Source organism: Nerophis ophidion, linkage group LG10 (assembly GCF_033978795.1).
Source record: "Nerophis ophidion isolate RoL-2023_Sa linkage group LG10, RoL_Noph_v1.0, whole genome shotgun sequence".
NCBI lineage: Eukaryota > Metazoa > Chordata > Actinopteri > Syngnathiformes > Syngnathidae > Nerophis > Nerophis ophidion.
In genome coordinates, this window is record NC_084620.1 from 42,452,845 (window position 1) to 42,468,654 (window position 15,810).

General features: G+C 39.0%; 1 protein-coding gene across 1 annotated transcript in view; it reads left to right on the plus strand.

The window, feature by feature from the left end:
* Nucleotides 1-15,810, plus strand: part of LOC133560846 (mitogen-activated protein kinase kinase kinase 11) — a 70,977-nt gene that overhangs the window by 52,000 nt on the left and 3,167 nt on the right. The window contains exons 4-10 of the mRNA XM_061913834.1: nucleotides 2,103-2,278; nucleotides 8,139-8,391; nucleotides 8,978-9,094; nucleotides 9,999-10,170; nucleotides 10,241-10,353; nucleotides 10,431-11,015; nucleotides 11,134-12,140. Of these exons, the coding sequence (XP_061769818.1) occupies nucleotides 2,103-2,278; nucleotides 8,139-8,391; nucleotides 8,978-9,094; nucleotides 9,999-10,170; nucleotides 10,241-10,353; nucleotides 10,431-11,015; nucleotides 11,134-11,717 (2,000 nt within the window). The 3' untranslated portion in view covers nucleotides 11,718-12,140. The remainder of the gene's footprint in view (nucleotides 1-2,102; nucleotides 2,279-8,138; nucleotides 8,392-8,977; nucleotides 9,095-9,998; nucleotides 10,171-10,240; nucleotides 10,354-10,430; nucleotides 11,016-11,133; nucleotides 12,141-15,810) is intronic.

Sequence of the window (15,810 nt, forward strand, 5' to 3'; positions counted from 1 at the left end):
AGATGAGATCACCTACGTAGGTTCCATTCTAGAGGCTAATCTTTCCTGTGATAAAATGGCAACCAAGGTAATCAAAAAGGTCAACCAAAGAACGGGATTTCTCGACAGAATCTCCTCTCTGGTCAACAAAAGCACCTTGAAGATTCTAGCGGTTAACTCTCCTTCAACCCTTTTTCGATTACGCTTCCACCTCCTGGTACCCCAGCACCTCCAAAACCCTCAAATCTAGACCCCCAACATCCCAGAACAAGCTAGTCAGGTTACTTCTAGACCTCCAACCCAGATCACACTTCACTCCAACCCACTTCTCCAAAGTGGGCTGGCTCAGGGTGGAGGACAGAGTAAAACAACTTGCACTGAGTCTAGTCTATAAAATCCGCTACACCTCCCTGATAACAAAGTACATGTCAAACTACTTCCTTAACGTAAATGACCGCCATAACCACAACACCAGGGGGAGCTCAACAAACCACGTTAAACCCAGATTCCGATCTAACAAAGGTCTTAACTCATTCACTTTCTATGCCACATCAATATGGAATGCACTCCCAACAGATGTAAGAGTGAGTGCATCTCTAGCCTCCTTCAAAACAGCTCTAAAACAACACCTCCAGGCAACTTCAACCCTTTACTTACACCCTCCCCCCTTCACATCCCATCTCCCCTGATTGTAAATAACCAAATGTAAATAATCAAATGTATTTCTAATGTATATACTTGTTATTATGCTATCTGAACTCACTATGTTCTCTGCTTGCTGTACATATCCTACTAAGTCAGACCTACACAGTTTCAATGTCAATTTCTCTGATGATGTACTTGTTGATGACTGAAGTGCTGAGATCAACCAAACCCTCCTCATCCCACCCCCCAGATTGTAACTAATTTAAACAATTCAATGTTTATATTCTGATGATTAACCTGTGTGATGACTGTATTATGCTGATGGTATATATTTGTACCATTAATTGATTTACGTGGACCCCGACTTAAACAAGTTTAAAAACGTATTCGGGTGTTACCATGTAGTGGTCCATTGTACGTCATATGTACTGAACTGTGCAATCTACTAATCAAAGTTTCAATCAATCAAACAATCAAAAAAAGGAATTTAGGGACTTCACCATCTACGGTCCATAATTTCATCAAAAGAAAATCTGTAGAAATCATTGCACTTAAGCGAGGATATTACGAACCTTCGATCCCTCAGGTGGTACTGCATCAAAAAGCGACATCAGTGTCTAAAGGATATCACCACATGGGCTCTGGAACACTTCAGAAAACCACTCTCAGTAACTGCAGCTTTTTGCTACATCAACAAGTATAAACTCTACCATGCAAAGTGAAAGCAATTTATCAACAACAGCCCAAAACGCAGCTGGCTTCGCTGGCCCCGAGTTCATCTAAGATAGATTGATGCCAAGTGAAAAAGTGTTCTGTGGTCTGATGAGTCCAGTTTTCAAATTTTTTGGGGAAACTGTGGACGTCGTGTCCTCCGGAACGAAGAGGGAAAGAACCATCTAGATTGTTATAGGCGCAAAGTTTAAAAGGCAGCATCTGTGATGGTATGGTGGTGTATTAGTGCCCAACTACACTGGTTTTGGGGTTTGTACAAAAGTACAACCAAGACAAGCTAATCTATAATGGTATTGGTTCTTTGAGCTGCTTGTAATGAGTGCCGTTGCAAAGTATACCAACTTAATCAAGTATAAAACACTTTGATCAAAGCGTCAGCATTGCTCTCAAAAGAGTAGTAAATTTAACCTTTTCATTAAAGCCACTTTGTATGGTAGATGAATCAGTCAGGTATTTATTTATTGTTAGTATTGACTGCATTTTGATTTGTAATTATTGTTGCTCCAAATTATGTAAAAAGGCAACCATATTACGCATTAAACTCTAAAGCAGAGAAAAAAATATTATTACATGCATGGTCGATGAATCGGTGACAAACTCCCACTTTTCAGGATTTAAAGTAACGTCTCTGGGGAAAAAAACAATTCAAACCGGATTTGAAAGCGACTGGATTTATTTATTGGCATCCTTTCTACACGTTTTGAGGGAACACAGCTTTTAGCGTCTGTTTTGGCTGTTTGATCCAGAGTGCTGGGACCAGGACCCCCATCGCAGACCCAACTTTGGCTCCATCCTGGCCCAGCTGACGGCGCTGGAGCAGCAGGTGACGGAGGAGATGCCGCAGGACTCCTTCCACTCCCTGCAGGAGGACTGGAAGCTGGAGATTCAAGACATGTTTGATGAGCTGCGCGCCAAAGAAAAGGTGACTTTTAAGTTATTTTGAGTTGGTTTAACTCCATTTTGTCCATTTTCACACCGCAGCTTATTTTGTAATGACCCTAGGTAATTTTTAAAACTAAATTGATGTGATTACAGTAGTACCAAAACTTATGATCTTAATTGGTTGTATGATAGCGCTCTTAACTCAATACATATTTTCCATTCAAATGAATTGTAATCAATTTATTTAGCGCTTTCCTTCCCTAAAAGAGCACAACTTTAACATGTAACATGCCTTTTAGAAAAACTTTTAGACAAGAAATATTGTATAAAACATCACAATAGAATGTACGACAAACAATGATAGTTGTGGAAGTAGTGTCAAAGCGCTTTGAGTACCTTGAAGGTAGAAAAGCGCTATACAAGTACAACCCATTTATTATTTATTTTATAATAATAATGTACAGAATTTACATTGGAGAGACGACTTCTACACTATATCCTTCCAGCTGCTTCCCTGTCAAACACACCATTAAGAGCTTTTACATATTTTTATTGATTAATGTCTGCTATTTAAGTATTATTTTACCATTTTTTGCCGGTGTCATCGACTAGTTCTGTTTCAGTATGGTTCTGATTGCAGTGACACGCTCGAACTGTTTCATCAAGTTGACTACACCCTTGGTCATGTTTTTGTTGATTTCTTTTTCTTATTCAATAAATATCCTTATCTTCTTCTCAGCACTTTCCTTCAAGCTCACTTTCTTTCTTCTCTTGGTTGAAAAAACAAAATTACTAAAAGCTAATGTTAGCAAGTAAACCCAGATGTTTGGAGCAGGTCTTACAGGGATCACTATGACATTCGCTACGCCAACTAATGGTGCGCATGTTTGTAACTAAAATTTTTGCTCTTAACACAAAACATAACAATCAAGCCGAAAGACAACTCTGAGGAACTGCACTTTCTTTTGGAATTTTGCCTATCACTCACAATCCTTGTATAAGACAAGCACACATTCGTTTTTCAATTTTTTGCATTCTGACTTGTAAAAAAATACGAGCAAAGGTACAATGGAGCCTATTGATGTCGCTACTTTTTGCCTATAAAGCGCTTAAAAAACACCCAAATGCTTCCATCAAGATTTCATATACATGTTGTCCGTATATATGTAATGTAGTAACAGGCACATTAATAATACTTTGTTATATTTAATTTTTTTTTGCGCTGTGGAGCATTAATTTCACAAATGCACCACAACGTTCCTCGTAATCATCACTGATTGCAACTCATGCAGACTTCAATAGAGCCAACAAACATAATTAAACATCACTTACTGTTGATTGTCTTCTCTCACTGGGATGCTGACTGTTAGGATGTTGATATATTCCCTCTAAAGGTGGAACAAAGCGCCTTTTTGGGTCTTCTTTGCCATATTCATGTCTAAGTTGGCTGTCAAAGTTTACCAACTTTTCATTTTATGTCCACATCATTTTACTATCAAGGTGACAGACATTATTTATAATGTAGAATAAACATTCCCGAGCTACGAGGCGGAAAAGCAGCTCACCAGCTGATGATGTCAATACAGCAGCATAAGGAAGTTACCTCTCCCTGATCAATGCGCCGCTAAGTGTAGGTCAGTAACGTTAGCGCTTATTAACAATATCGCTAATACTTAGCTAATATTCAGGTCATGATATGTAAATGGAGAATTGTTGGCGCCTTTTCGATGGTTATTTATTTTTATGGTCGAAAGAAAAATGATGTCATGCCTCCCATTGAGTCGATTGTAAAGTGATTTTTTTTTTACGTTAATTTTGCGAGTTGGAATCCATACAACACCATGTGTTCTTGTCTCTAATAAAGATTGTGAATTGTTTTGAAGAGGTTATTTTAGCCTACTGATGTGTATTTTTAAATATTTGAATTATATAGGCTAGTAAAGTAAAGCTTTGTACCTGACAGGTTTTGGCTATTTTGCTTCTGTAGCCTTCACCCGAGGTGTCACGTGATGTTAGCGTGACGTAAAAAAAGATTGTGAATTATAGGCAACATATAAAAAAAAAAAGTGCAGTCCCCTTAGGTTGAGGTACCACTGTGTATTATTTTATATTACACTAATTAGCTTTGTCACCTGTAACATGTGTATGTTCTGGTCAGACAGCTTAGCACAGGGGTCACCAACACGGTGCCCGCGTGCACCAGGTGGCCCGTAAGGACCAGATGAGTCGCCCGCTGGCCTGTTCTAAAAACAGCTCAAATAGCAGCACTTACCAGTGAGCTGCCTCTATTTTTTAAATTTTATTTATTTACTAGCAAGCTGGTCTCGCTCTGCTCGACATTTTTAATTCTAAGAGAGACAAAACTCAAATAGAATTTGAAAATCCAAGAAAATATTTTTAAGACTTGGTCTTCACTTGTTTAAATAAATTCATGTATTTTTTTTACTTTGCTTCTTATAACTTTCAGAAAGACAATTTTAGAGAAAAAATACAACCTTAGAAATGATTTTAGGATTTTTAAACACATATACCTTTTTACCTTTTAAATTCCTTCCTCTTCTTTCCTGATAATTTAAATCAATGTTCAAGTACATTTAATTTTTTTATTGTCAAGAATAATAAATACATTTTAATTTAATTCTTCATTTTAGCTTCTGTTTTTTTGACGAAGAATATTTGTGAATTATTTCTTCAAACTTATTATGATTAAAAATTTGAAAAAATATTCTGTCAAATCTAGAAAATGTTTAGAATCAAATTTAAATCTTATTTCAAAGTCTTTTGAATTTATTTTAAAACTTTTGTTCTGGAAAATCTAAAAGAAATAGTTATTTGTGTTTGTTAGAAATACAGCTTGATCCAATTGGTTATGTATTGTAACAAAATGCAGATTGGATTTTAACTTATTTAAAACATGTAATCAAAAATCTAAAATTAATCTTAATCAGGAAAATTTACTAATGATGTTCCATAAATTCTTTTTTACATTTTTAAAAAAATATTCGAATTAGCTAATTTTTCTCTTCTTTTTTTCGGTTGAATTTTGAATTTTAAAGAGTCAAAATTGAAGATAAACTGTTTCAAAATTTAATTTTCATTTTTTTTCCTGTTTTATCCTCTTTCAAACCGTTCAATTAAATGTTTTTTTCATCATTTATTCTCTACAAAAAACCTTACGTAAAAGGAAAAAAAGTGTACGACGGAATGACAGACAGAAATACCCATTTATATATATATATATATATATATATATATATAGATTTATTTATTAAAGGTTAATTGAGCAAATTGGCTATTTCTGGCAATTTATTTAAGTGTGTATCAAACTGGTAGCCCTTCGCATTAATCAGTACCCAAGAAGTAGCTCTTGGTTTCAAAAAGGTTAATGACCCCTGGTTTAGCATATATTGACTTATATTTATTAGAGGGTTTTTTTTTTAGCATATTTGATGTTTGAAAATGTATCAAAATGGCCCGCTCATCAATTTTTTCTGAATGTGGTGCTCAGTGAAATATTTTTAGACACCCCTGTTTCATATAATTTTGGACAGTTTTGTCAAATATCAGATAATGCTGCTTTGGTACATTATTTGAATTAGAAAACACCATTATTAAGGGGAAAAAAGAATGAACTCCAGAGACTTCTATCTAAGCAGGGATTTTTACATACAGTCTTGGTCAAACATTTATATACTCTTGTAAAGAACATGATGTCATGGCTTTCTCGAGTTAAAGTACCAATGATTGTCACACACACACTAGGTGTGGTGAGAGTTTCCAATAATTTTTACAACGCTTTATGTTTTTGTGATAGAGTGATTGGTGCACATACTTGTTGGTCACAAAAAACATTCAGGAAGGTTGGTTCTTTTATGAATTTATTATGGGTCTACTGAAAATTTTACCAAATCTGCTGGGTCAAAAGTATACATACAGCAATGTTAATATTTGGTTACATGCCCCTTAGCAAGTTTCACTGCAATAAGGCTATTTTGGTTGCCATCCACAAGCTTCTGGTTGAGTTTTTGACCACTTCTCTTGACAAAATTGGTGCTATTCAGCTAAATGTGTTGATTTTCTGACATCAATTTGTTTCTTCAGCATTGTCCACAGGTTTAAGTCAGAACTTTGGGAAAGCCATTCTAAAACCTTAATTGTAGCCTGATTTAGCCATTCTTTTACCACTTATGACGTGTGTTTGGGGTCATTGTCCTGTTGGAACACCCATCTGTGCCCAAGACCCGACCTCCTGGCTGATGATTTTAAGTTGTTGTGCAGAATTTGGAGGTCATCTTCCTTTTTCATTGTCCCATTTACTCTCTGTAAAGCACCAGTTCCATTGGTAGCAAAAAAGGCCCCAGAGCATAATACTACCACCACCTTGCTTGATGGTAGGGATGGTGTTCCTGGGATTAAAGACCTCACATTTTCTCATCCAAACAAATTGCTGAGTATTGTGGCCAAATAGCTCAATTTTTGTTTTATCTGACCACAGAATTTTCCTCCAGAAGGTCTGATATCCTTGTCCATGTGATGTCAGACGAAACAAAAATTGAGCGGTTTGGCCACAATATGTTTGGATGAGAAAAGGTGAAGGCTATAATCCCAGGAACACCTAACCTACTTTCAAGCATGGTGGTGGGAGTATTATGCGCTTGGCGTGTTTTGCTGCCAATGGAACTGGTGCTTTACAAAGAGTAAATGGGACAATGGAAAAGGAGGATTACCTCCAAATTCTTCAGGACAACCTAAAATCATCAGCCCGGAGGTTGGGTCTTGGGCGCAGTTGGGTGTTCCAACTGGAAAATGACCCCAAATACACGTCAAAAGTGCTAAAGGAATGGCTTAATCAGGCTTGAATTAAGGTTTTAAAATGGCCTTCCCAAGATCCTGACTTAAACGTGTAGACAATGCTGAAAAAACAAGTACATGTCAGAAAACTAACAAATTTAGCTGAACTGCACCAATTTGGTCAAGAGGAGTGGTCAAAAATACAACCAGAAGCTTGCCAGAAGCTTGTGGGCGGCAAGACAAGGCAACTTTATTTATATAGCACGTTTATAACAATTTTTGAATTGGACCAAAGTGTTTTACAGTTTAAAAAGCATAGAGCAAAAAAAAACTAAACATAACCAAACAAAGAACATAAACAATGCATAAGCTAAAGAAGATAGTGCAAAAGCAATACGGTGAAAGGGTTTGAATAAAAAGTAAAATTGCAAGATAAAAGTGTGACAAAAAAAGCTACCAAAAGTGCCTTATTGCAGTGAAACTTGCCAAGGGACATGTAACCAAACATTAACATTGCTGTATGTATACACTTGACCCGGCAAATTTGGTCGCATTTTCAGTAGACTCCTAATAAATTCATAAAAGAACCAAACTTCATGAATGTTTTTGTGACCATGTGCTCTAATCAGTCTATCACAAAAAAATAAGAGTTGTAGAAATTATTGGAAACTCAAGACAGCCATTACATTATGTTCTTACAACTTTTGATCGCGACTTAACATCCTACAAATTCGAACATGTTCAGTTTGATTTTCCATGTTAAATGCAGAAGCCAGATCAGTATTGATTAAATTATGGGCAAGTCTGGGAGGACATTTTTTTTTAATAACAAACGTAATGTGTTTTCTGAAGTTCATCATACGTTTAGTTTTCCCTTTTATTCTTCAAAGGAATATTACATTTATGTAACATGTAAGAGAACATACAGAAATGTAATGGAAAAAGTTTTGAAGTTTTGCGTGCGTTCATACAGCAGATTTTACAAGTTGTACACTTTTTATCATATAGTGAAGTTCAGTTTTTCCATTTAAACATTTAAATTATTGTAAATGAATTTTCTTACTGAGATATCAATCATAGTTGATACATGTCATCGTTATGTCCTTCAGGAACTGCGCTGCCGTGAGGAGGAGCTAAAGCGGGCGGCATTGGAGCAGAAGTCCCACGAGGAGTTCCTGCGCCAGCGTGAGCAGCAGCTGGCCCAGTGGGAGCAGGACGTTTTTGAGCGAGAACTCAGCCTCCTTATCCTGCACCTCAACCAGAACCAGAATCAGGAGAAGCCCAATGTCAAGAAGCGCAAGGGCACATTCAAGAAGCACAAGCTCAAGTCCAAGAACGGCGAGAAGATAAGCATGCCTCAAGGTGTGTTTCGGTTGGCAGCCATCTTAGTTTTAGTCATTGTCTTTTAGATTAGTTTTAGTCACATTTGAGTCATTTCTACATGTGATAGTTACTGTGGAACAACTGTAGTAATGAGAATACTGGGAATTTTGTGGATGTGTATGTAAGATTGGCTGTAAAAATGTTTAATGAGCTCATTGTATTGATGTTGGAATTATTTTATTATTATTATCATTATTTTTATTATTTTAGAATTCTTATCATTAAAGGTAATTTGTGTCACAAAATGTAATTTTCGGAAAAAATTGTATTTTTTTGGAATGTCTAAAAAATATTGCCTGAGCTGAATGCTTTGGTTTGATATATGCGGAAGTAGAAATAGTTTGACTTACATTTAAACAAGAAGACTTATATGTGCTTGTATGTGTCTTTTGTGCATTTTTGTTTTTATGTATTGAAATGTTTTTTAATACTATATAATTTTGCATCTTTGATACATTATTACTAATCACATAGAAAAGGTCATTTGTGTGTTTTTGAGTATTAAGTATTCGTCAGTGTTTTATATGGTGAATGTAATTTCTGTGTTTGTTATTTTTGGTTGCAGATTTCATTCACAAGATCACAGTGCAGGCATCACCAGGCCTAGAAAAGAGGCGGAACTCACCCGATTTGGGCTCAAGCTCCTCGCCTTCCTTTGGCCCGCGTTTCCGTGCAATACAACGTGAGTGCAGTTCATTTCCCATTGCACACTCATTTAACTTTTAATTTGAGACATTTTGTTCTCAGCTCACCCTGCTCCTTTTTGCAATTTCTGTCATTCTCACACACACACACACACACACACACTTTTGTCAATAATGCACTAAGGGGCAAATATTATCTAACTTTTGTTATTTCCTAATATAATGACCTTCCCTGCGGGGGCTCTGCTTCCTCCATTTGTAGTTACTTTGTCACTGCAGCAGGGGGAACCAAAGAGCTATGTTTTTTTGCCTGAAATATACACACCATTTTGTTAATTTTGTCAGCCAAAACAGAAGAAGAATGCTGCAGATTGAGGAGTGTCACAGGGAAGAAATACGCTATATGCAAATATGAGCAGTTATATGAATGTGATATTGTTACATCTGCTGAGATGTTATAAGGACGATGAAGAGGTGGTTGATCGAAACTCGCTTTATTGAGCCAAACTGTTTACTGTAGGGAGCATTAATGTGTAAACATCAGCAATAAACAAGCTATCTGTTCTCTCAACAAGCAACTGCCCCTGATGCGTTTACAGTCACACAAACAGTCAGACCTCGGAAACTCCAACACTACATGCCATACCTGCTTGTTTGTTTCAATCTGAATTGTCGATTTCAGAGCAACTTGTACAATACAAGGAGCTGATGTTACTGCTCTTGCAACGATCCAAGGCCGCTTAATAGGATAAATAGATCAAAATGCATGTGTCGACGCCTGTAGTGACTAGTGACTACGATGTAGTATAATGATGCCTAACGTGTCAATGAGTGTGACTTTAGAGTGTATGATTCATCTGCTCAGTTTGGGTAGAAATGTATTTAAATATGATGCACACTTAGAAGATAACATGCAGTAAGGAAGTGTACATATCTCCACAGTTAGTCCCAGTGACAGCAGCCGGACTTTTAGTCTGAGCCCCGTGTGGCCACTCGAGGCCCCATCCCATAAGCAGGCCAACGGGGACCTGAGATTGAGCCCCCACTGGAGGCCCCAAAGCCCCAAAAGCCCCAAGAGCCCCAAGGTTTTGCGCCTGAGTCCTCAGGAGAGCAGGTACGTGTCACACGTGTGGTCTTCTTTTAGTGAAAGCATGGTTTACATGTCTTCTGTCTTCCGTCTAAAGTCTGTCCATGAGAGCCAAGCTTCTGGTGTCCGACAGCAACGAGAACGGAGAGTTCAAGGACGACTTTGAGGAGTACAGACCCTCCACGCCGACCTCTCCCCCGGCCCACAACGGTGTCTAGCCAGCGGTTGTAATTCAGTTTTGAAGTCTTTATAGAACGGAAATTAATGATACGTTTGTGTTTTCACAGGCTCCTCAGTGAAGGACAGTCTGCGGCTTCCACTTCCACAAGGAGATTCAGGCAGTGACGAAGGGGGCTCCTCTCCAGCCGGCTCTCCCGATCGGGGTCCTCTCACCCTAATTAAGAGCACACACCGGGCACTGCTCGGCAGCGGCTCTCTCTTAGCCTCCATTGGCTTGGGTCGCTGCTTGGACGTCTCCCCAAAAGTGCCTCCTCGAACTAATCCTTCCTCCCTCGAGGAATGTGCACCCTTTGACGTGGACAGCTCGCCTGCCAAGCCCCTCATTCTTGAACCCCCCGTAGTGGACGACCTCATCACCTTCACCCCCTCTGAGCCGCTTCCCAAACCGCTTCTGGATTTAGCCCTGCAGTGCCAAGAATTGAAGCCGCTTCCCCCACCTAACCTCCGCGAAAGGGGCGAGCCCAGGACGCAGCAGGTGCCCCCCAACCCTCAGGATGGCGCTGGAGACGCGAGCCCCGTGGAGCAGAACTCCAGCTTCCAATCCAGCAATGGAGTTGTCACATACAATGTTTTGGATCACAGAGGTGACCGGAGGAGGAGGTCCAGTCAAGGCCTTCATGGCTCTCAACTTGGTAGGTCTCTCAATTTATTTGTCAACATTTGCCCTACATACACTTGAAATATTTAGCCTAAGTTGCCCTTAATGTTTTCCATCTTTTAAATCTCTTACTTTCCGCATGTTCTCTCCAGTTCTGGATCTGCCCCTGTGCCAAGAAACACAGGACAAAAAAATCCCTACGCCCTACTCTCTCCACCCAAACCCTGCCCTCTGGAGCCCCAAAACCCGCCGTCTGGAGGTAAGCGTTACCCCGCGCCCTCGTCCCTCGCCCATGCGGCAGCGCATTGACCCATGGAGCTTCATCTCGGCTGGCGGCGGGGGTTCCACTGTCAACCAATTGGACGGCGCCCTTCTAGGGTACCAGCCCTCCCCGACTAACCCATTCACCAACTGCCATCCCTTCCCTTCGCCGGACTGCGACCCCTTCGCCCTTCGCGCCGACCCCTCTGGTGCTATGGACAGGGCGTCGCTCTTCGACCCCTTCTCTACGCCTTTTCCCACTTCCCGCTCGGCGCCGTGCTCCACCAACGGCTCGCCCACACTACCATCGTTCCGCATCGCGCCGCTGAACCCGGCCGACTCGCCGCTCATCGACTTGGGTTGGGCGGTGTGCAGCAAGCCTCTGGACGGAACCAAAGAGAGAGCCCACCCTCGAAGGACCCTGGGGCTCAAACCCTTCAAGTCCCCGACGCAGCTTAGAGACGATAGGTTCTAGAGTTCACAAGGATTCTTGTATCTTCAGCCATCCCACCCGCCTGCTGCTTTGGAATGTTGAAACGTTCCACAGGTCAGCGAAATAGCTGGCTGTAAAGAAATAGATAATTTTTTGTGTTTCATTTGGAAACCCATCAGTCTTCCCGTCTGCTCCCGTCCGTCTCTGCCAGCAACAACGCAGAGACTGATCAGGCCACACCCCCCTACCTCTGAACATCAGGACATTTTGGAGTGCCTTGATTTGTCAAGTGTTCTTTTTCATCCACGTGAAAAATGCTCGGAATTGTTTTCCAAAGCAGGAAACATGTCGAGCTTCAGCCTGCTGCCTTGTGGGAATGAACACGCCCGGCACAAAGAACAGAAAGCTATAACATTCCCACACAACGCCCATTGGACATTGAGTGCGACATCAGCGCCTGATTAGGTGAAATCTCGCTTCTTACGCCAAAGAGAGCCACTTTGACAATGTCAAGTCTTAAATTAGTCAACATACAGTATGTTAATTAGATTATCATTAATATGCACCACTAGGGATGGGCATTTAACTAACATTTTCAATCCGAACTGGCTTGTGTCTGTCACTCAAAATCCAGAAACACAATTAACACACGTAACTTTGTCGCTAAAATTCACTGAATAATTAGCATTGATATCGAAATTTATTTTGATACCATCACAATCCATGAATGTAGATGGAGGAAAAAACATTAATTTATTTTGGCTGTGTAATTTTGGAGCAAAATGACTTGGTTTTATTTTAAAGAGGAATATTCCTTATCTAACCCTAATCATAGTTAGCTGTGCAAGGTAGTGCACTCCAATTGCTTTCAGGTGTGATTATTCAATTCCACTGGATTAGTTCAACGTCGGCTCGTGAGTTATCTGGTTTTGTAAGCGCAGAATCCAAGTTTTCCATTCTGGAAGAAAATAACATTTTGGACATTGAGGGTGATGATCCACATTATTCCGCTAAAGAGATCTGCGGTGACAATGTAGGTCTTAAATCGTATGGTCATACAAACACACTTCCCGCTATTTTGTTTTGGGGAAGGTTGGAGCATTTTGTCACATGACCAGCCATGCCCAAACTAATTATGTAGTTTAGCCAGTTAGCTTAGCATTAAAAGGATCAGCCTTCTCGGCATTCAATGAAATGTTCTCAATCAACTTAAAGCTGCCGCATGTCACCGATTCAAAAATAATGAATAAAATACTCTAATATTTATACTAAGTCACCACCACCTGCAAGCTTATGTGGCGGTTTAAGAGAACACATTTAACAAAAAACTCTCTATATTTGTCATAATTATCTGCGAAAAGGAAATATTTTCAAAATGAGTCCTTTGGTAGATATTACATTAATTTCGGTCACTTTTCCAAACACTGCTTTTTAGGGCTGTGAATCTTTGGGCACCACACAATTTGATTCGATTCTTGTGGGTATATCTATTCGATTCAGAATGGATTCTCGATATAAAACAATTCTTAATTCCAAATGTATACTTTTTAAATAATATTGGATGCCAGTTCTGTGATTAACTACATTCCTCTATAAAATAGATAAACCGCTCTGATCATTTTCTTAAAAGAAAACTGGTATTTTTTAATGGAATACTTCCTGAACATTTAAAAAAGTTCAATACTTTTTAACAACAAGAGAAATATCCAACACTTCTCTTTTCTAAAGTAAATCTTTACAGCAGATACGATCATCTACATCAAAAATCTGATTTGCCAGAGTAGACAGATTGGGTGAAAAAAAGTTTAAATAAAATTTTTAATCGATTAAGAATTGTGATTAATCTGAAAAACTATTTTTTGGGACACCACTAGTGCTTTTGTAACAAACCCATGTGTTTTTAAATAATTGGAAATAATGCTTGCAGCTGGTTTGAACACTTTTTTTGGGACTTCCAGCAGCTTTAAGTGTAAGAAAACAACCAATTATTCAAGATATATTTTTTTTTTAGATGACAAAGAATTTGTTTTGAATTTCTATTTTCCAGAAAAATACTTTTTAACAGTTAGTTCAGACTGTGCCAACACTAGCAGTGCTTGTCAAAAGGACTAATGGATGTGTACTGTATGCCCTTCCCTAGTTCAATGTGATGCCGCTTCGTGCTCCGCGTTTTCAAGCATAATGATGCAGCTCAAGCAGCTGAAAGAGACCCACGAAATAAACAATTCGAATGGTGGACACATTTGTGTAATTGGAGAATTGAGGTTAGATTTGTTTTAATGAAGAGCGAAAAAATGGAAGTCTTTGTGACAACCGTAATAATCCAGCCTGGCCAGGATAGCAAGATTCAGTTTTGCCATACTTTCATTTGAATTCAGTGTATGCTTGCTGTTGCAGTGAGTCCAGTGCAATTTTGTACATTAAACTCCTTCGACGAGCCAACCCTCACATCTGTTAAGTGCACACGTGGGTTAGGGTTTCATACTTGGGTTTTAGATAACAATGGGCGATAACCCATGTTTCGATTCAATACAATACCGATTTCTTGCTCAGATTTTTTAATTTATTTATTTATCCTCCCCAGAACATAAGTGAAATTAGCCATTTAATATTGTTTTTGAATCGAGAATCGAATCGAAAAAATCGACATATTATCGAATCATGACCCTAAGAACTGATCTAGAATCGGATCGTAGGACACCCAAAGATTCGCAGCCCTACTGTTTACCTAAATAGTTCATTTAGCATGAAATATATTGCTACTGTGCAAGATGTTCTCATCACATAAGTTGCACCTTGTTGTTGTTTTTTCTGTTGGAGTAAAGTAGGTTAACGCCACACTCCTTTTGAGCAAATACATTTTAGTTCAACTTGAACTATTCACTACAACACATGTGGCTGCTGACATGAAAGAGTCGTTAAAACTTTGGAGAGTAAATAATATTCAACCGATACCTACAAAATAATCGATACTCCCATAACTACTAGTAGTCGTCAACTAGGGATGGCTGTAGGACGTTCAGTTCAGTTCCTGGGTCATGGAAGTTGGTATGAAGATGAAACGAAGCTCGACTTAAATTAACCCTAGAGTATAACGTTGGAAAGTGTGCCCAGCCTTGGAAAAATAATAATTATTGTTGTGTCAAGACTAACATTGAGTTTAGTGACTTTAAATTGTCTGGAGGACAAGCTGTAGGACCTTCAGTTCCTATGTTATTCAGTCCCAAGTGTTTGGATGTTTGGAAGCTAGTATGAATATGAAACTCAACTCCTGTTTCAGGTGGTGTTCAGTCTTTCCTTTGACAGAATGTTGGGCAAGGCAGTGAAGTCCTTAGTAACCACGTGTATGGTATGTTCAGCAGAGAATAGTGGAAGTAGGACGGAGCTCACCATGGATGTGGAAGACATTTGTTGGAATGTTGGTTGTGCAGCGAGTTAATGAAAGGATGACTTAGTGAAGGTGTTGACTTGCTTTATAGGGGAAATATTAGTAGTACTCGATTCATACCAGCAACCAGTGGCGACCAGTTTTGATCATTAGAATAAAGAAATGGATCCAGCTCTAGTACGTGGGAATAGTCTGTCATTTTAGGAAAAAAATAAGCTAACAGAATCCTCACATCCCAAAGCCTGGAAGGCCCAACAAGATAATAGTTGCAGCTTATGTAAAAGATGCAGATAGTCATTTATAATTCTTAGCACGTTTAGGTTAACGTTTGCTCGCCTCCTCTCCTCAGCACCTAAATTCAAACTGTTGCTATTAGGAAATTAAAATGGGAAGATTGTTGTGTCCCTAAGCTCTGGCCATACATGATACAAATGTTTGAATTCATTCATAACTAAAGAGGCGGCTTGTAACCATGGCGCTAACTTTCCAAAGTTAGCAAGTAATGATGTAAACTACACACTACGGCTGTGAATCTTTGGGCACCACACCGTTGGATTTGATTTGATTCTTGGTGGCATGATTTGATTCAGAATGGATTCTCAATTCAAAACTATTCTCAATTCAAAATCCATACTTTTTAATACAATTGGATACCAGTTCTATGATTAATCTACAATCTTCAATAAAATAGATAAACAGAGCTGATCAGTTTCTTTGTAGCTAAAAATAAAACTGGTTTTGTGGAAT